This window comes from Sinocyclocheilus rhinocerous, unplaced genomic scaffold (assembly GCF_001515625.1).
Source record: "Sinocyclocheilus rhinocerous isolate Xijiao unplaced genomic scaffold, SAMN03320098_v1.1 scaffold44, whole genome shotgun sequence".
Lineage (NCBI taxonomy): Eukaryota > Metazoa > Chordata > Actinopteri > Cypriniformes > Cyprinidae > Sinocyclocheilus > Sinocyclocheilus rhinocerous.
In genome coordinates, this window is record NW_015631022.1 from 1167721 (window position 1) to 1188581 (window position 20861).

Below are 20861 nucleotides of genomic sequence, written 5' to 3' on the forward strand. Positions count from 1 at the left end.
AAATATGAACGGTTGGTTTTGAATTTGAAATAAATTTAGAAAGCATGGTTTTGTGCAAATAATGCAGCTGTCCTTGCAGCGCCACTTGCCGTTAACACTCGGCGTCTGTGCTACTGTTTGCTGCATTGGGGCTTTGTGCAGAGGAGCTGATGGTGGTTTGCAGGACGTCACTTGCATCCGTATGGCCGATCCCATTGGGCCCCGCCCACTTCTCTGGATCGCCATCCTTCATTTCACTGATTATAAAAGTATAAGCAAAAATGGATGACAACTTAATACAGATCATAATATATATATATATATATATATATATATAAATATGAGGTTAACATTTGGCAAAATAGGTAACAATCTTAAAGTTCACACAAAATGACCTCACTCTCAGACTATCCAGAGTTTGTTTCTTCACTGAAACAGATTTGGAGAAATGTAGCATTGCATCACTTGCTCACCAATGGCTCCTCTGCAGTGAATGGGTGCCGTCAGAATGAGAGTCCAAACAGCTGATAAAAACACCACAATAATCCACAAGTAATCCACACCCCTCCAGTCCATCAATTAATGTCTTGAGAAGTGAAAAGCTGTGTTTGTAAGAAACAAATCCATTACTAAGATGTTTGATTTTTAAACCGAGTCCATAATCCATAAAATTGCTTTGAAAAAGTTGTCTTAATCAGGAGAGAAATATGCACAGATCAAACATCATTTACAAGCAAAAACAGATTAACATGTGAGTGGATTCTAATGTGAGAGGAATATAGGTATTGACATTTTCACTGCGGAAGTGTTATTATGGTTTCCGGACTGATATTTTGGCCAGAAGTGATGGTTTAAATTTAAAATGATAGATTTGTTTCTTACAAACATGCATCTTTTCACTTCATAAGATGTTACTTAATGGACTGAAGTGTGGATTAGGGCTGTGACGGTCGCTGTGGCAACAGCGTCACCGCGGTGGTGGGTTGCCACCGGCAATAGTGCACGTGATGTCACACACTCTATAACAAGCATAATACGAAGTTTTGTATACAAGTGTAATAACGGTAACAGTTGCAAATTTTTTATTTAAACTATAAGTCTATGGTTAGTTCACAAATGACCTCAAACGCCATACACAGCGTTTCCTTTAGACTGGCAGGTTTGAGCGCAGGAAAATACAGTTTATTCTTCATTCAGCAAATTAATTTTGTGTTGGGTGATGGACCTCGTTGGGAAACCAAATACTACATCGCCGATCTTGAACCATCTGTCCTAGTGTGGATTATTGTGATGTTTTTATCAGCTCTGTTTAGACCCTCATTCTGATGGCACCCATTCACTGCAGAGGATCCATTGGTAAGCAAGTGATGGAATGCTACATTTCTCCAAATCTGTTCTGATGAAGAAACAAACTCATCTACATCTTGGATTGCCTGAGGGTAAGGACATTTTAAAGCAAGTTTTCCTTTTTGGATGAACTATTCCTTTAAAGGATTTATTGTGGTTCACTGCCGAACAAACAAGTAGCATAGCGTAACCTTACCTTGAATAGCACCCGTTGGTGACTGGTTCAGCGGACTCTTTCTCAGAGAGAGATCTGCAGACACTGTCTGTCTGAGCGGCTCCTTTGGACTCCATGCCAGAATCGGAGCTCTGTCGAGCCACGGCTGGCTCTCGGCCCGAGTCTGAGCTGGTTCTTGATCCGCGCTCGCTGCCCGACAGAGAGCTGCTTCCCGGCCCTTCTGTGTCTTTGCCAGAGTCAGAACTGTGTCGGCCGTTCAGGCTGTTTGATGAGGAGACTTTACTCAGCTGCCCATCATCTACAGAGCAACAGATGAGAGATTCTCATTATTCAATCCAGTTGCTTAGGGTATTTTCAATAATCTTGAATCCAATTTTGTTCTACACTCATTTTGCCCAAACATAATTCTCTGACTAGCAATAGAAAGTATCAAATTCATGGTTCATGGTTGTGAACTAAAAACCTGCAATCTATTTTAAAAGCCCCTTGATTACGAATTTCACACTTCCTGTTTAAATAGTAAATACACAGTGCATGTATGTGTTTCATATATTCTTGAAGGGTAGAGTTTATCCTCTTGCCTTCAGTGTCCAGATCACAGGCCTGTTTGCGCCTCCTCCTCAGAATTACTTCCAGTTCACTGTCCTTTTTAGCATGAACTACTTCCTGGAAACCACGACTGGGACTCTTCTTCACCGTCTCCTATAGATTCAGAAAGAAAAGAAAATTTCATGAACGAAGTTTCAGTGCTAGGTTTGCAATCTGGCATTTCTGAGCAAATGTATGTTTTATTTATTTATTCTTGCAACCACTAATGAACAGATTATCATCATCATTTAACTGTTTTTTTTTTCAACAATCAGAAAATGGATAATTTTCTGTAATCTGTGGATCAATAGCTGGCCTCATAATCAAAATCAGGTGACTGAATGACATGCAACTGTTAATCAGAAAGCCTACCAGAATGCCTTTCAGCTCTTCCATTGCACTTTCCTTGTGCTTTTCCTCCACTGCTGCTGCTGCTACTGCTGCTGCTGCTGCTGCTGCCACTGGGCTCGGCTGCTGTGGGTCAGGAACAAAGTCAAGTTACATTTTATGAACAAATCATAAAATATTTAGCAAATAACATGGTTTTTAGTGGTGTTACTGTTAACTAAAACGACAAAAAATGTGCTAGTGATTGAAATAAAACTAAAATATTATATAAATATTAGATTAAAAACTTGAAAAACTAAATATAGAAATGTTGCCATGCCAAGTAAATGAAATAAATAGAACTGAATCAGAATTTTGTTTCAATTCAGTTTTTGAAATTGAGTTGCAATCATGCAGAAGTGTAATCTGAATTTAAAAAGTAGAATTTAATTGGAATGACTGGAAGTCTAATTAATTAAACAGTGTTGCTTTAGTTTTGCTTTTTAATAATGTTTATTTTTACAGCATGAATTACCTATGTAATCATACACAGCTTATGAGGTACTCAATAATAATAATTAAACAAAGGTGAAAGTAAACACATTTATAATGTTACAAAATATTTCTATTTTAAATAAATGTTGTTCTTTTGAGCTTTCTGTTCATAAAATGTATCATGGTTTGAGCAAAAATATTAATCATCACAACTGTTTTCAACATTATTAATAATAAATGTTTCTTGAGCAGCAAATCATCACATTATATTGAAAATGTTCTGGTAATTGAAATAAAGCTGAAATAATATATATTATTATTTATTATTGTTATTATATATTAGGTTAAAAACTTAAACTTGCAAACTAAAATGAGAAATGTTGCCTTCCCTAGAAAAAAAGTAATATATTTAAAATGCATTTATTTCATGCAAAGTATAGTTCAAATCTATTAACATATTTACTGACAGATAACTCAAGACTTGCTGATATAAAAATTATAACTAAACTTTACTTGGCATATTACTTGTGCACAATGCACTTTTCTTAATATTAAGTCTAAAATGTGTTTTAATGTCACTTTTGATGAGGATTGTATGATCTTTGAATAATATCAGACTTTAAATGCAAAATATTTAAAGTGTACCTGAAGTATACTTGCAATAGTTCCACTTTAGCACAATCAAATATACTAAGTATGTCTTTATTAGTACTTCAGCACTACTTCTGCACAATTAAAGTGCATTAAGTACAAAATGAGTTGTTCCAGTTTATCAAACTTTAAGTATACCAGTTTAGTATACTAAAAGCACAATTGCAGGACATTTTATTAAGTACATAAATATAAAAATGTACTTGTAGTATACTTAGCATGAAATAAATGTATTTCAAATACATTTAAGTTGTGTTTATTTTTCACTAGGGTTGTCAAGTAACTGAAATAAATATGTTGTATTCACGTTGTAGTAAAATTATTAAAATTAAACAAAATCACAACATAAGCTAAAATTCAAATATAAAAAAGCTAATTCAAAATATTATTAAATACTATAAAATTCTATGAATAATACTAAAATAACACTGGTGATATAGATCACCAAAACATTACAAAAACTTAAATTACTAACAAGCAGCTACAGCATGTGGTGTTTTTAAGTTTATGTCTGAAAGCCAAAAACAAAAGACAATCTGCGTATGCAGCATAACGGGCAGCAGGCAATCTCTAAAGTCAGGACTATAGCTATTGCTCAGAAGTTATACAGCCCCTCTCGGTGGTTTTGCCCATCAATAACTTAAACAAGATGGATCCTCTCTCAGCCCATCAACTGTCCCGGCCCTTCCTCAGGGAGGACGACTATATGCTAAGAACCATTTCTGCAGGGTCTTTATATTGACAAAATGGTGCTGAGTTGTAAAACACAGGATTTGTTTTGATTGTAACAGAGCAGTCGGAGCAGTGTAATAATTGTTGGTAAACACTGTAAACAATATGTGTGATTTAAACATACCTTTGTGCCAAATCTCTGCAACGATGAGGTCAGCAGATGATGTTACAGAGTAGAGAAAACAGATCATCGATCAGTGCACACACAATACACAATATATTCATAACCAATGTAAGAATGTGAGGGTGTTAGAACCGGTTTAGAACCGAGTGAGAATTCCTTTTAAATTCCAATTCATTTCTTGAAACTGAGGTGCAAACATACAGAAGTGTAATTTGAATTTAAGAAAGGATCATTAAATTGGAAATTAGAATGACTGAAATTCAAATGAATTGAACATTTGACTTTTTAATAATGTTTATTTTACAGCATGAACTATACCTACAGCATATGTATGTTCATATTTCATCAAACGTGACAGTAAAGACATTTATAATGTTACAAAAGACTTATATTTCAAATAAATGCTGTTCTTTTGAGAAATATGAATCATCGCAATTGCTTTCAACACTGGAAATAATAAGAAATGTTTTTTTTAGCAGCAAATCAGCATATTAGAACGATTTCTGAAGGATCATGTGACACTGAAGACTGGAGTATTGATGCTGAAAATTCAGCTTTGATCACAGGAATAAATGACATTTTACAATATATTCAATTAGAATACAGTTATTTGAAACTGTAATAATATTTCACAATATTTCCGTTGTTACTGCTTGTTTTATCAGATAAATTCAGCCTTGGTGAGCATAAGAGTCTTCTTTCAAACAAACAAATAAATAAATACAAAAATCTTACCGACATGAACCTTTGAGCGGTAGTGTAAATGTTTGAAATGACATTGAAATATATTTGTATTTAGTCTATACAAATTTCATTATATTAAAAAAATGAACATTTATTTTATAGACCATGAAGGAAAAACACTTAATTTCATAGAATGCTAAAATGTACCTCAAAGTCTTCAAAATAGAGCCAAACAACACAAAGCAGGTTCACCAAATGGAAACCTTAAACCTTAATTTATTTTTTCCTCACCAATTTAGTTGTTTTGGCTAAATTAAAACACTATGCTATGTGACTGTGTTGTATTTTTTTGAATTGCGACACAGTGAATTCATCTTCCTGTCATTCCAATTCAACATCCTGTGGGGTGTGGCCAATTTGACTCAAACTCAAAACTCATAAAGGGAGTCAATTAAACTATGAATCTTGGTCCGGGTTCAAAAACTCACCTTAGTGTCCTGACTCTTCACAGGTCTGAGAACCACGCCGTGTTTAATTCTCTCCATCATTTCATTGACAGCTTTGACTTTGACATCGTCCACTGCTTCATTTACTGCATCGAAAGAGAATGTGTTTGTCCAGATATTAATAATAGGGCAACAGAATAAAAATACACTGTTCTGACTGTAGGTACAATCACCTGGGGCTTGCTCTAGTTTGGGGGTTCCTTTACCTCCCTTGGAAGATTTCCTCATGATGGCAATGAGAGAGCTGCCGTAAACAGAGAGATATAATTAGATGTTCAACAGCACCGTTCTTAATGATTGTGTATGACGGCTCGGCTTCAGCGCAGTAAAGTGGAGAGTTACCTGAGGGGGTTACAGCGGGAGGGAGGAGGCGGAATACTTTCCGTACCCACTGTATATATGTATGTGTGTGTATTTATATATACATAATAAATATACACAGTACACACACATATAGTATGTAAACATCAACTTTTATTTCGAATGTGATTAATCGTTTTGCAGCCCTACTTTAAAGTCATCCTAAGTTTTACCTTTCTGTTCCAAAAGAGTGTTTCTCTTCTCTTCCTCCTGCAGTCGTCCCTCGGTCTCTTTTTTTTCTTCGTCTAATATCTCCAGTTGTCTTTGCAGTTGAACTAGCTGCTTACGCAAAGCACATTCTTCCAGTTCAGCCTCTAGAGCTTTTACCTGCAAACAAATGGGGAGTTCAAGTCGGGAAAAGTGTATTTACGAGTTGAATGCACATGTCAAACGAGTAGGAAAATCAGGCATGTGTCAGTGAAAAAACATGTCGGACACTATCGTCTGTATTCAGGGGCGGCGCCAGAGAATTTTGAACGCAGGTGCTGAAGGGGTGCTAGATCATTGACAGGGGGAGCTGGGCAATTAATAGTAAATATGACCAAAATATGTTGTTGTTATTATTATTATTATTAATATTATTAATAAAATAGCCTAAATCGCCCACTCGATTTTGTGACATTTTATTACATGATTATTTGGCTCATCACAATTTAATTACAATTTTTCGTTTTATGAAATTAAACAAGTAGCCTATAGATCAGTCAGTTCCCAAATATTTTTGTACAGTCCACCTAAAATTCACTGAACAAGCATTATTTCAGAATGTGAGTCAAAGGCAATATGACATCAAAAAGCACTGGGGATATACTTGTCTCAAACCAGAGCCTTCGCTCTCTGTGTATTGATGGCCAATGTGCCAAGCTGCTGGGCATCGCCACAGCTGCTTCTCAGATATGTCTTATACACTCTCAGAAAAAAAGGTACAAAATCTGTCACTGGGGCGGTACCTTTTCAAAAGGCACACCTTTGTACCTAAACAGTCCATATTGGTACCTTAAAGGTACATATTAGTACCTAAAGTGTACATATTAGTACCTAAAAGTTACAAAAGTGTACCTTTTGAAAAGTTACCGCCCCAGTGACAGCTTTTGTACCTTTTTTTCTGAGAGTGTAGTGTAGCAGACAGGACAAAGATCTCTCACATGATCTCTCACATATGGAAAGGACAAAGGAGTAGGGTTGCTATATGGCGGTTCACTCTGACGTTAATTTAGATTAATATGCGTAATAGATGTGCATATCAAGTGTTTATGAGAAGTGTGGGAGTATTATCGCGTTTACTGCATGACATGGAGGCGCCGCCGCAATCCCTTGCATTTTAGGCTATTCTGTCATTTTTGGTCATCCAGATAAGAGTAGCCTAATAGGCTTCATCATTTGTAAAAAAAACTATTCCTGCTTTTATTTATGTACACTCACAATAACACCAAAATGTTGAGCTTTTGTAAAATAGAGAAAATAAACAGGATGCGCTTTCTGCCAGTCTCCGTGAAATGGAGCGCGTCACAAAAATGAAATCTATGAAATGTCTATTATTGAAGAACCAATAATAATAATAATAATAATAAAAATATTCTCTAAGTAGTCCGTATAATCAAAGGTGCATTTATTAAAATTATTATTTTTTCATCTACAATAAAACTATCTATCTATCTATCTATCTACAATTACAATAGAATATATTATTTAATTTACAGGACCTTCATAAATTTAAGAAAAACATAAAAAGGCGAAATCACACTGATTTACATTCTTTATTCATCATTTTGTAGATGTAGAGTTAAATTCATTGAATTTCATGCAGATAAGGTAAATCCCCATCTTACAGAAGCCCATTTTCGCCACTGAATAAAAAAGAAAAAAGGTAATTGCGACTTTTTCTCACAATACACAATTTTTCTTGTAGTTGCAGGTTTACATCTCGCAATTCTGACTTTTTTTCCCCTCAGAATTGCACTCACAATTCTAACATTTTTCTCAGAATTTAGACATATAAACTTTTTAATTCGCAATTGCGAATTATAAAGTCAGAATTGTGAGATATAAACTCGCAATTCTGATGTCCTTTTCTCGCAATTGTGAGTTTACATCTTGGAATTCTCGCTTTTTTTCTCAGAAATGCATGATATAAACTCGCAGTTGTGAGTTATAAAGTTAAAATTGTATGTTTTTAACAGTTTACATCTTTTGTGAGATATATATTTGCAATTGCGAGTTATAAAGTCCAATTCTAAAGAAAAAATTCTTACAATTGCGAGTTTATATTTCACAATTCTAACTTTATAACTCGCAATTGTGAGTTTACTTCCAAACACAATAGCGAATTATAAAGTCAGAATTGTGAAATATAAACTTGCAATTATAAGAAAAAAAGTCACAATCAAAATGTTTCATTTTTTATTCAGTGGCGAAAACCAGCTTCTATACCATCTTGCTCTGACCAAAGTAATTTGAACACACCTCACTTCCCAGCTCGCAAATATGAAGTTCTCAGGAAATCTTGAATGCACCAATATAAAAAAATATAAAAAATTAAATGACCATAAATGTTTCATTTAAATGATTTGTTCCTGTGGAAATCTGTCATTCGTTTGGATTGGATTGGTGCAGTGAACTCAAATGGAACCCAAACTGGTGCCAAATGTTAACCGCCCCTGACTTTGGTACAGAATTAGTTCATATTTACAGGCTGACTTGTAAACATGGCTTTGCTAACACAGCCTATTGATTACGTGACGTCTGAAGTTAGGATCCATGCTCTTTGGATTTCAATTGTGGGTCAGACTGTATATTGACTGATGACACAAAAATGCCATTTGCCACCAAAAGCAGTACTAGTACTAGTGATGCTACAATTTTGCCACTCCATGAACCGAATATTGCCTCTCATTCCTTGCTCATCCAGTTTGCTCAGATTGCGGTAACTATCATGTGTAATGAGTATCAGATGATGTGCAAATTCTTGATTTGCTGCCACAGCTTATATATATGACAGACAGATGCTGAATGAATCTCCTAATTATGACAGCTGTCAAGCCTCCGGATGTCTCTTCTGGTGCTTCGAGATTTGTGTTGGTTTAATATAGTTGTGGTTGTGTTGACAGTCTAACACCCACATGCGTTTATCATTTAATGTGGTTTGAAAAATATTACATGTTACTGCTGAGGCTGCAAGTGCAGAACAGAAGACCCACAGGAGACCCTAAGAAAAGTACTGTGTTATAAGATATTGTGGGGTACCGAAATGTAATAAACGAGTTAGGTCACAAGTAATCTAAAAGTAATCTAAAAGTAGTCTGATTATATTACCTAAAATGTGTAATATAACGGATTACGTTAATAATTACAATTTTTGTCATGTAATTTGGAATCAGTAACAGACTACAATTTGTAAGTAATCTACTCAGCTCTGCATGCATTTTTGGGCATTAAAGGGATCCTATTATGCTTTTTCACTTTTTCAACTTTAGTTAACTAGCTTTCCCAAGGCAGACGAACCTAGAGTGGTTACAATCATCCGGCTTTAAATCACGCTCAAATTCATTTGATTTTGACGCAATATTTACACTGAAGCTAGCAGGCGGCTATGGTGAGGGGCGTGATATTTCCAGACCAGGCGCCGAGTGCTGCCAATCACAACACACACTGGCCCAGCTAACAAATCACAACACACACTGGCCCAGCTAACAAATCACAACACACACTGGCCCAACTAACAAATCACAACACACACTGGCCCAGCTAACCAATCACAGCACACACTGGCCCAGCTAACCAATCACAGCACACACTGTATTTCAGAAGGCGGGCCTTCATTTGATACAGGAACTATTCGAGCCGTTCATGCCAGACTGGGGAGAGAGGTGTTGTAATAATGTAAAATATGTGAAAAATAATGTGTTTTTCGAACATCCTAGTATGAGAGTCTGTTCTAGTACACCCCCAAAACTAATCAAGACTTTGTAAAAGAGCATAATAGGACCCCTTTAAATAATGGCGCAAATACCAGAAATTTGTCTATCGCAAACCTTAGTAAATCACTTTTCATGATTCATTTAAATACTCTCCTCCTACAAATGCATATGCAATAAGGTCAGCCGTAAAAATAATTGTGTCCACGTCTTTTCATCACTAATTTATCACTGAATGTGTTTAGTAAATCCTGCCAGTAGGGTTTGTGCTGGTTATTAAATCTGGCCCTAAAAACTAAAACCAGTCATTTAAATGCAATTGAATTCTGGCATTAATTTACAGTATAAAATGATCTGTTTGAGATTTCCTGAAGATTACATTTATTGAAGGTTATTACATAATTAGAACACTTTTGATGATTAACATTAGGTAAGTCAGATGAATGCACAGCGCTATTTAGTGCCTAATTAAACTGGATTTGTGTGGCTATTTAATATTTTAATTAAGTGAGTAAAAAAAAAACAACGAATATTAGAGGATTAATATTTATGAAAGGATTTAAGTCTATGAAAACCTCTAGCTGACAGTGTTAAACACTGAAAAGGGGTTTAGTAGTTGTCTAATCCTATCATGCAATTAATGATTAGGCTTATTGTGTTCATTGTTCATGTTTTGTCATTAGCTAATAAAACTGAAAACCTATACTATAGTTTTGCACATAAAATTCAAATTCAATTTTGAAGCTTCACCTACCTTCTCTTGGTGCTGTATTCTCTCTTCTTCTAATGTTTTGGTCACACTGGCCACATCTTCTAAAGCTTTGAGCAGTTGCATGCTGGGATCTGCTTGCTGCAGCAGAATCATGCTCTGTCTGTTTGCTTCTTTCTGCTTCACCATCATCTACAGGGGAAAATGAACATTAGGAAACAACTTAATTTTTCTTCTTTAGCTATTAAGAGATATTAAACATACTACATTGATGCAGGGAGTCAATGACAATTCATACTCATCAGTCAATAAATCCATTTATCTTCTCTTTAGGTTGGATTTTGAGGTCACCGGGTCACAGTTTGTCAGAGCGGGGACTTCAGTTTTATTGATGCAGTGAATTCAGATGTGTTTTGTTCTGTACCTCATGTGCATAGGTCTCTGCTTTCTGCCTGAGGCTCTGCTCCAAATCCAGCTGCTCCTTCATGTTTTCATACTCATGAGTGGCCATCATAGACACTAAAGAGATAAACAATGACACCTGATTCATTCTACTAAAGCAATAAACCTGGTAAAATCCTTTTAGGGTATAAGACAAAAAAACATTATAAAAGACAATATTACAGGCAACAACCTAAATGGTACAAATTTTCTATTTCACATCAATGCTGTTCATTTGAACTTCCTATTAATCAAAGAATCCTGGAAAAAAAACGGAATAATATTTTCACAAAAATATTAAGCCTCACAGCTGTTTTTACATTTACATTTACATTTAGACATTTAGCAGACGCTTTTATTAAATTACTACATTAAATAAATGTATTAAATAAATATAGCTTTGGGGAGCATAAGAGAAAAAAAAATGACTGACCCTGAAACTTTTGAAAGGTATAAACTTTTTAAGCCTTTTAGACTTTTTCATTACAAAGAACCAGCTCATAATAGAAATTGGTGGTATTGTCTCTTCACTATCATGGCATTCTTCCATATAAAACAAACTACTTCAAAATAAGAACTAATTCTTGGTTCCAAGCTCTAAATAACAATGTGACTGCACATAAATATAGGCTATATGTATATATACTTAACTAAACAGTCACATGTCTGCATTTATCACCTATTTTAAATCATGGCTACTTCCATCAAATTTCATAGGCAAAATTGTCATTAAAACAAACAAAACAAAATTAAATCCACTAAAGGGTGAGCATGTGCAGGACAAGTTCAGCATAAGCCAGTGCAGCATTTGACTTGAGCTATGCAGTTTCAGAGTAATAACACAAATGAGCAAAGAGAGAGCTGGGAGGATGTCAAAACAAAGTGCATCACCCCCAGCTGGAAGAGAGGGGCTTCCTGTGGTGAATCTTTTACAGATAATTTGATCGGGGACTGTGACATGCAGCCGGTAGTGAGTGGGCTGGTGGGGAACATTAATCTTCTTGGAAGGCACATGCACAGATGCACTGCAGGCCGTTTGAGATGATGTCATGCTCATGCATTTGAATACAAGTGAGGAAATGAAGCGGCTCTGCATTTATAACGTCCGTACTCACCCCTGTTGAACCTCTTAATGGTCTTGCTTTGCTGCTCAATGGTTTGATGAAGCTCCTTCATCTCGGCCTGCTCCTTTTCAGTCTGTAAATTAACATGAAGCACACGTTTCAGCTAAGAAACTCAATTAGACATTGTTACTTCGGTATTCTTTTAGGATCAGCAATACCGCAGGTCTCTAAGGCTTAATTTCAAGCTTATTTATTATTCATTAACAGGTTAAAATAGCACACATTGCAGTCCAAGCCCCCATTCACTGCCATCAGGCCCGACTGAGCTCGATTTGAGTAAAAAGTTCACATTTTGCTACTCACGAGTGCTGTCATCTCCTCTATCTGCCTCTGCTGATCTTGAAGCTGACAGGTCAACTGCTTCTTCTCCTCCAGCAAAGAACTCACGGTTTCTTGGAGATCTGTGGAAAAATCAGAGGTTGCAATGGACGTACCCTTGATATATATGATGACAGAATGCTTGGCCAAGGAAACTGTGCATAGTTTTATGAGATGCATTATGATATTTACCTTTGACCTGCTGCTTATACTGTGAAAAAGGTTCAGAGCCAGGATCTTGCGTGTCAGTCTCTTCTTCTAGGGAAATGCAGTCAGAAATACTGGGCAGCAGCTCGTCCAGACACGGCCGTGAGGACAGGCTCAAATACTTCAGCTTCCTGTTCTCAGAGTTCAACTAAAAGAGGTCAAAACAAAATTATTAACGCCCTAAATTAGTGATATTTGAAGTTTGGCATTTGCCATAGCTATGCATGCACTATAAAAAAAAGAATGTAATTTTAACAGTAAAAGACTGTAAAATAACACGGTAAAAACCTGTTAAGTGGTTAAATACAGAGAAAAACTGTAACAAGATCTAATGGGGCATTTCATGTAATTTTACAGTAAAATATTGTTTAAAAAATACATTATAATTTACAGAAAAAAAATATAAACTAACACTGATTCTCTGACAGCTCACATTAGATGGGTTTTCATTGAAATAACTATGTTTTTAAAACAGTAAAAAATAGATTTTAGTAATTTGGTATATTACCATTTCACTTAATTAAATATGTGTTTTTTACTGTAAATTTAATTCAATTTTGTAAAACTTCAAATGTTGCTCCCATTTTCTCATGGTAAAGATCTGGTACACCACAACTGCTTTTTATTGACCCTACAGTATATTTAACAGATTTGTATTTATTTATTTATTTATTTTACATTGTGCTAAAATTGAACAAAAATGTTCTGAAAGATTCATTCATGAATCAGATTAATCTACCAGTACATTCTGCAAAAGATCTCTATTCGTGTTCAACACTTATAACCATGTTGACTGATTTTTTCTTATATTGCTTTATAGTAAAAAATATATGACAAGCGGAAAGATGTCAACAAACAGAAATAAACTGATAAGATCATTAAGATTTCCGGTTACACTTTACAATAAGGTTCCCTTTGTAAACTATAGTTGATGCATTAAGTAATTAAGTGATGCATTGTTAGTTTATGTTAACTATTGTAGGTAACTAATGTTAACAAATGGAACCTTATTGTAAAGTGTTACCAGGTTTTCTAATGAAACAGGGGGACAGTGTTGTTGGGTAAACACCTTGGTAGCCAGAGCCTCTGCATTTTCCCGGCACGATTTCTCAATCTCGAGCTGGGTCTGTAGCACATTCACCTCCTCGATCACCATTTGGGAAACTGTGCAGAGAAATCAGATGCATTTATGAGCAACTTAAAGCACTTCAGGTCATATTTACAGTGAAATCCATCATGCAGGAACTAAACCTAAATCATTTAGATATAAATCTAGATTCTATACACGTTTTAGATATAAGTATCAGCTATATCTTTTACAGTATTTCTTGAAGTGAACTTCAAGCTACCTCCTACACGGTTCATGAGGGGGCTGTCAAATCCAGAAGCACAGAAATGATTCACAAGTGTTGCGGTTTAATGTATAAAATACATTTAAAAGGAAAAAACTGTATTGCATGAGCCATTAAAACAGAAATGAGGCACATATGAAAATATATGACATGACTTGATTCATTAACAGCACATAAAACAAGGATTATAAAAACAGTAAAAAGTACATTTTCATTTAGATGTGGTTTTGTTATCAGTGAAACATTACCAGAGTCTAATGAGATGGACAGTTATCAGTTACACGCTCACAATAGGGACCATTTCCCAACACTTTGGGTACCATTGATGGACTGTCGCTACAAAGCACTGGCGCGGTAACTCTATACACTACACTGGCCTCTCAAATACAGCATTGGATGTCATAGCAATCCCAGAGCAGCTCACATCAAACAGACTCCTGATCAAGTCATTGGTGCATTGCACTATTTCTAAAATACATACAAATAGCATCTAAAAAAACACAAACTTTCAGCAGCTCTTTAAAGTGGTAAAATGAAAATGATAGATTTTTTTATATTACATAAATATATGTGTATGAGACAAAATATTGGTAATGCATCATTTATGTCTGTGCTTTTCACAGGACATGAGCAAGAGAGGGAGTTTCTTATACATTATTCCATGAAAGGCTGTTGAATTATGCAGGAACGATGCGTCTCTCCACATGCAGTCACAGCAAAGTACATCAACGGCCTGCCCTCGAGCCCATCCCCAGAATAAATATCCCTCCTCATTTTCTTTTCATTTGGCAACATACTGTACATTGTGAGAATGGAAAGCAGGTCGTAGTCAATGCATGACCTCACTTTGACCCCTTATTCAGGGGGTGATCATGATTCTGATATCACATCATATTAGACATTTGACAGCAGAAAAAAGCAAACATGCAAAATTCATATGCAAAAGTTGATCATAATTAATAAACACGGATCAAACTGTTAAAACAGCTCTTAGGGTAGCATATAATACTTATAAATAGGGATGTAATGATTCACTCGACTCACGATTCGATTTGATTCACGATTTTGATTTCACGATTCGATTCGATTCACAATTAAAAAAAAAAAAAGAGATTTAAGACAAATTATAAATTAAATGTGTCCTTTTATTATTGCTTGGACAAAATACTGTACGTTTCTTTGTGAAATTGAAATATAACACTATAATAATATACTAATATAGCACTTGCATATTATTGCTCTTTTGTTGGTTTTGATTGCTTCTATTGTCCTCATTTGTTAGTCGCTTTGGATAAAAGTGTCTGCTAAATAACAAAATTTAAATATAATGTAAATGTAAATAACAAAACTAAATTTAAATTTTAAAACAAGTAAAACACAACAAATAAAATAAATCTCTTCATATAAACAAACTAAGGCTTTTCTGTGCTCTTTCCATTTAAAATTGAAAGACAGTAAGTTCCCCTCAGACATACATTCATATGAACTACTCCTAATTGAATCGCGATTTGTTTAGCATCTCAACCGATTTGAATCGTCACATATTTGAATCAGTTTTCAACCGGCTCGTGGTTAATCGTTACATCCCTACTTATAAATTACTATAATACTATTACATTAATACTATTTAAATTCAGCCAGTTTAAGGCACATTTTTCTTCCTTTTTCTGTTAATATGCAGGATGGGCAGCAGTGCTGCAGTGCGCAGATCTGCAGAGTCAATGAGAGAATAACCTGACAGTTCAAAGTGAAGTTCACAGCTCTCAACAGCTATCAGAGCTCTTGCTTAAAACAGAAATCCAAAAGAGAATTCAGTAATGCAAATGTCCATAAGAGAAATGCATATCAGAAATCATCCAAATATGCGCTCCATCGATTTTTTTTAGCTTACTGATCCATCATAACCACTGACCCAACATATAATGCTTGCTATTGCCTTCAAGCATACTGTGCATTGTGTAATCAAATGTAGATAAAGAGCAGTTGATATTTTTCAATTAATATGAACTAATGAAAAAATAGGGGTGTATCAATATATTGTGTCACAATATGTATTGCAATACAAAAAATGTGACAATATACAGTATACAGTAAAAAAAAAAATATATATATATATATATATATATATATATGAAGAGTTAATTTGCAAAAACCGATAAACGCCACTTAAAGGCAGAGTAAGTGATTTCTGGTAGCCAATGTTGATATTTGAAATCACCAAAACAAACACGCCTCTACCCCAAAAGGGTCTTGCCCCTATTTTGATAGCTCTGCCCCACATATACGTACGCAACCCAGGCAACGATTCGTTCTGTGAAACAAAGCAAAACCAATGTTACACTGTGTCTACGGACGTGAGCGGCGCGGTGCAACAAATCCCCGACAGAAAACTGCTGCCGGGTTCTATTTATGACGTGCTGACACACATTTCAAATGGTTTTCAACGGTCGTTTGATCGCGTCCAGTGTAGGCAGACTTTAGTTGTTGTAGACACGGTGTTACTCACCTATTGAGAAGAAACAAAGCAACCTCGGCGTCCGATCGCAGGCCTCCGCTCCTTGAGTTCTCTCCAGCGCTGGAAAGCTGATCCGATATTTACACGGGTCCTACTTCTTGCCTTATCGTTCCGCAGACGTTTTCCTCTTTTGTTTTTTATCCGCCATCTCTATCTTTCTGTCGCTCGGCTCGGCTAATGTCCGTCCCATGCACTGAACGCGCTCTCCTCCACATCACGAGTAGACACGTCCCTTATTGCTGATTGGCTACAAGTTTGTTTTGCGATTCGGCCCGAATCAGTTTTCTAAAGTGTTTTTGAAAAATCACTTACTCTGCCTTTAAAAAAAAAAAAGAGCTGATTGCCGTGCATTATTCTCCACATATAGCGCGATCTGAACCCTAAACACGTTTTGTCAAAAAAGCTGGTTTTGTCCACTTTAAAGGCATCGCGAGTTCATGTTTTACTGCAGAAGCCGACAAGCGTCCTTGATGTTTTTGAACAGAAGCCGATAAGTCCATTTTAGCGAATCAGCGCGCTGTATTCAGGTCAGGTGACAAGGCTACTTTCACTTTGAAAAGACGTGCTAGCTGAGAGGAGTTTGTCAAAGCTGACTAAAAGTGATCGAGGATGGATAATTTCGACGAACTTGATGAACCTGTGATATCTTCTTCAGCGCGAAAAAGTAAAATAAAAGCTGAAACGTTTTCACGGAAGCTTGCAATAGCAGCGCGTTACAATGATGAGGGAAAAGCTCCATGTATAACATCCATACAGTTTATGATCACAACAACAACAACAACGTTTGTCAGGCATCTACATTGTCATCTGAGGAGATTACAAAGATTAAACAAGTGTTTTTTTTAAACTCTAAAACATGAAATGTGGAGTTATCTGCTTTTGCTATAAAACAAACTTTTAATATGTAAAAAAAAAAAACATACTTTCAATGAACTTTAATTTAGTAAATTACCTGTATTTGTTTAAGTTATTATTACTTAATCAAAACAACCCAACTGCAGTTTAAATGAAATTACTTGGAATGCGCAATAAAAAAACGTGATTTCTGAAAAAAAAATTGAGTTATCGGTTTTTGCAAATGAACTCTTCATATATATACATATTGGATAGTGATAATATGAACTGTGTATAGTTCACCCAAAATAAACGTTTAGAGATATTTAATTTGGCATCAAATTTATTTATTTATGATTTAATGCCATTTCAGCATCAATGGCTATATTCTTGGCAAAAAAAAATTCAGTTGCATCACTCAATCAATATCCGTTCAATATAATGTTTACAATAATTTAACAATGTTGTCTTAAAAAGTCAACGTACAAAAGAAAAACAATATAAACTAAAATAACAATTATATAGATTCTTTCAACTTTATGATAAAAATTCTAAAATTATTTCAGGAGAAATCTTTTTAAAAATGTCAATTAATATAATATATAATTTGGCATCAAATATGACACATCAAATATGGTAAACCCAGAAGGTCACACATTTGAGCTTTATTTAATAAAATGCTTTATTTAATAAAATACACTATTTTAAACTTAAATGTATGTGTCACGTTGTCACACACACGAGGGACGAGGAGACGCTGGAAAATGCTTTTAACAGGACTTTATTGGAACCAAGGGAGACGAACACAGGAAGACCTTCACCGGGAGATGTACAACAGCGGACAGAGAAGTAGGGACTGGGAACACTTTAAATACACACAGGAGGAGGGGATCACGAGACACACCTGGGAGCAATGACACATCATGGGGAACACCTGGGACAAATGAATTAAACTAATCAGGGGAGGAACAGGAAACTAATCAAATAAGGGCATGGGAAAGCACATGGGGAGCAGGACACACACAACACATGGAACAGAGTCTGACAGTATGTAGTCAGGAAGTGCAATCATATGTGTGTAACATAATTTTGTATTTTTAGCTGAACAGTATTTTTCTAAGATGGATGAAGTCCATTTCTGATGTAATACCAAATGTATGATTTTAATGAACAGTACTTTTTGTTAACTGTTTATCATATGTAATCATTTTTTTAAAAGTACCATTTTTAACAGAGATCATCAGTATCTTGTATTGAACTGATACGTGACATCAGTGTATTGTTACACCCCTAAAAACAAATGTATACACTTTGTATTAAACCAAAATCGCAAACACTAAACTGCTGAAACTGATTGAAATTTTAATGTCAGCTACCTAAATGCTGGATAAATCACCAGACCTGGCATTTATTAGTTCAAATAAAAGCAAAACAGCCTCAGTCTATGCACATCTGGGTCATTCACTGATTCTGAGTCAGGGTGCCGCCCATGAAAATAAAGCAGCACAATAACAGGGTTGTGGCTCCCTCTTTCCCTTGCAGATCAGTCCAAACTCATCTGCTCAACTCATTTGGTTTCTAATGATTGACCGAGAGAGCCCTGCTTCTGGGCTTTCTTCTGTGAGCAGATTCTAGGTCAGCAAGTCCAGCACGCCTAATGCTGTATGAGCAAAATATGGCTCTGCGGAGTCAGTCGAACAGAGGCGAAAGCTTAAAGAACTGCTGCAGCATCCTTTCCAGACTGCTTCAAATAAGCATTTGTCTGCCACTTTAACACAACCTTAGGCTGGCATTAGTCTAAAGCGCTTCCGTCCCAATTTTGATCACAGTGATTAAGCTCTTTTAATAAATCTCAACAGTTAAGGTTTAATCACCCAGCAATTTTGGTTTCAACTCCAGCACTAACTGTGCCTGCGCTTGAAACCCATACTCCAAACCCAGGATGGATGTGTAGACTACATTAAAATGCAAACAGCATTCATTTTTATGTACACTCTAAAAAATGCTGGGTTAAAAAGTGACAAACCCAACCATTGGGTTGTTTTGACCCAGCGGTTGGGTTCGAAACAACCCAACCGCTGGGTCAAAACAACCCAATAGCTGGGTTTGTCCCTTTTTAACCCAGCGCTGGGTTATATTTAACCCAGCATTTTTTAGAGTGTAAATAATAAGGTTTCTCTCTTTCCACCCATAAACGGTAAGATATGTAAAGTGTAAAGGTAAATAAGCTGAGTAATGGGGCTGATAGCTTAACACACGGCCTGTGTTTTAATTTGCATAAGTGCAGAGGGTGTTCTTAATGAAGCTCACTCAGGCGTTCCAAAGAGGAGGTGCTTTGCCAGACGCAGATCCAGTACCTCCCAGATACTCGACAGCAGCTCCCCTGCAGCAGCCAATCATTAAACAGAACACAGACCAATCACGCGCACCCAGCACAAGACTATTGTCCTGTATGACAGCAACTAGGCCAAACTGCTGTGACATTTGCTGTGTCATGTTAGCCAAGCAAGAATTTGTGCCATTTAGTGAGGTTGAGGTTATAAAATAAATACACTGCCATTTCATTACATAAAAAAATTAACAAGTGTGGTACAAAAATTGACCGTAACTCACAAGGTAATTGTGAAAATGTCATGCATTTTGCTTTTTGAGGCATTCGTATTGAATATATTTTCACTAAATCATATTCAGGGTGACTTGCATTTCAGAAATGATATGAGAGTGCATGAGGGGTTTGGCTTGAACAACAATGGAAGGTTGAAAAGCGGGTGCCTATATATTTTCTACTGATAAATAATTCATAATTGGTGATTTTTAATAATTTACTGATATAACAAGACAGTGATGAGAGCTGAATTCAGCCTGGTCTACGTTGCCTCCCTAGGGAATGTCCGACAATTACAGGACTCCAATAAAAAGAAGCCTAAAAGAGTCTAAAATAAAACCGGATTCATCACATTATTTACTTACAACAACAATATTGTGAACTAATATTCACAATATCCAACTAATTTATGAAAACAGGCTTCCAGGTAAAATGATATCCTGATATCCTTTATCATATCTACAATTTTACATATATAACATGTTAATTAGATATTGATAATTTGATATAAATTTTCTAAGAGAAATATCACATGCAAATTGACACACAAAAGTATATTCATACAGAATCATAAATAGGACTCCAACAGAGAGAATCTGTAATGTTTTCCCAAAGAAGTAAAATATGCTTTCCTTGGTATTCTCTTCACACGTAACTAGATACTTAGAGTTGAATTTACATTCAAAAACATTAACAATACTCCACAATGCTGTGTGTGTGTGTATGTATATACAGTATATACACACACACACACATATATATATATATACAGTGGGTACGGAAAGTATTCAGACCCCCTTAAATTTTTCACTCTTTGTTATATTGCAGCCATTTGCTAAAATCATTTAAGTTAATTTTTTTCCCTCATTAATGT

General features: G+C 35.6%; 1 protein-coding gene across 1 annotated transcript in view; it reads right to left on the minus strand.

Annotated features, from left to right (window-relative positions):
• The window catches only part of shtn3 (shootin 3), a 24252-nt gene continuing 3391 nt past the window's right edge, over nucleotides 1-20861 (minus strand). Inside the window, exons 4-18 of the mRNA XM_016553684.1 lie at nucleotides 13751-13845; nucleotides 12667-12829; nucleotides 12460-12557; nucleotides 12148-12229; nucleotides 11016-11110; nucleotides 10637-10783; nucleotides 6142-6295; nucleotides 5951-5999; nucleotides 5782-5852; nucleotides 5591-5694; nucleotides 4419-4433; nucleotides 2462-2563; nucleotides 2083-2203; nucleotides 1523-1799; nucleotides 1-236 (exon numbers count right to left, since the gene is read on the minus strand). Of these exons, the coding sequence (XP_016409170.1) occupies nucleotides 92-236; nucleotides 1523-1799; nucleotides 2083-2203; nucleotides 2462-2563; nucleotides 4419-4433; nucleotides 5591-5694; nucleotides 5782-5852; nucleotides 5951-5999; nucleotides 6142-6295; nucleotides 10637-10783; nucleotides 11016-11110; nucleotides 12148-12229; nucleotides 12460-12557; nucleotides 12667-12829; nucleotides 13751-13845 (1718 nt within the window). The 3' untranslated portion in view covers nucleotides 1-91. The remainder of the gene's footprint in view (nucleotides 237-1522; nucleotides 1800-2082; nucleotides 2204-2461; nucleotides 2564-4418; nucleotides 4434-5590; nucleotides 5695-5781; nucleotides 5853-5950; nucleotides 6000-6141; nucleotides 6296-10636; nucleotides 10784-11015; nucleotides 11111-12147; nucleotides 12230-12459; nucleotides 12558-12666; nucleotides 12830-13750; nucleotides 13846-20861) is intronic.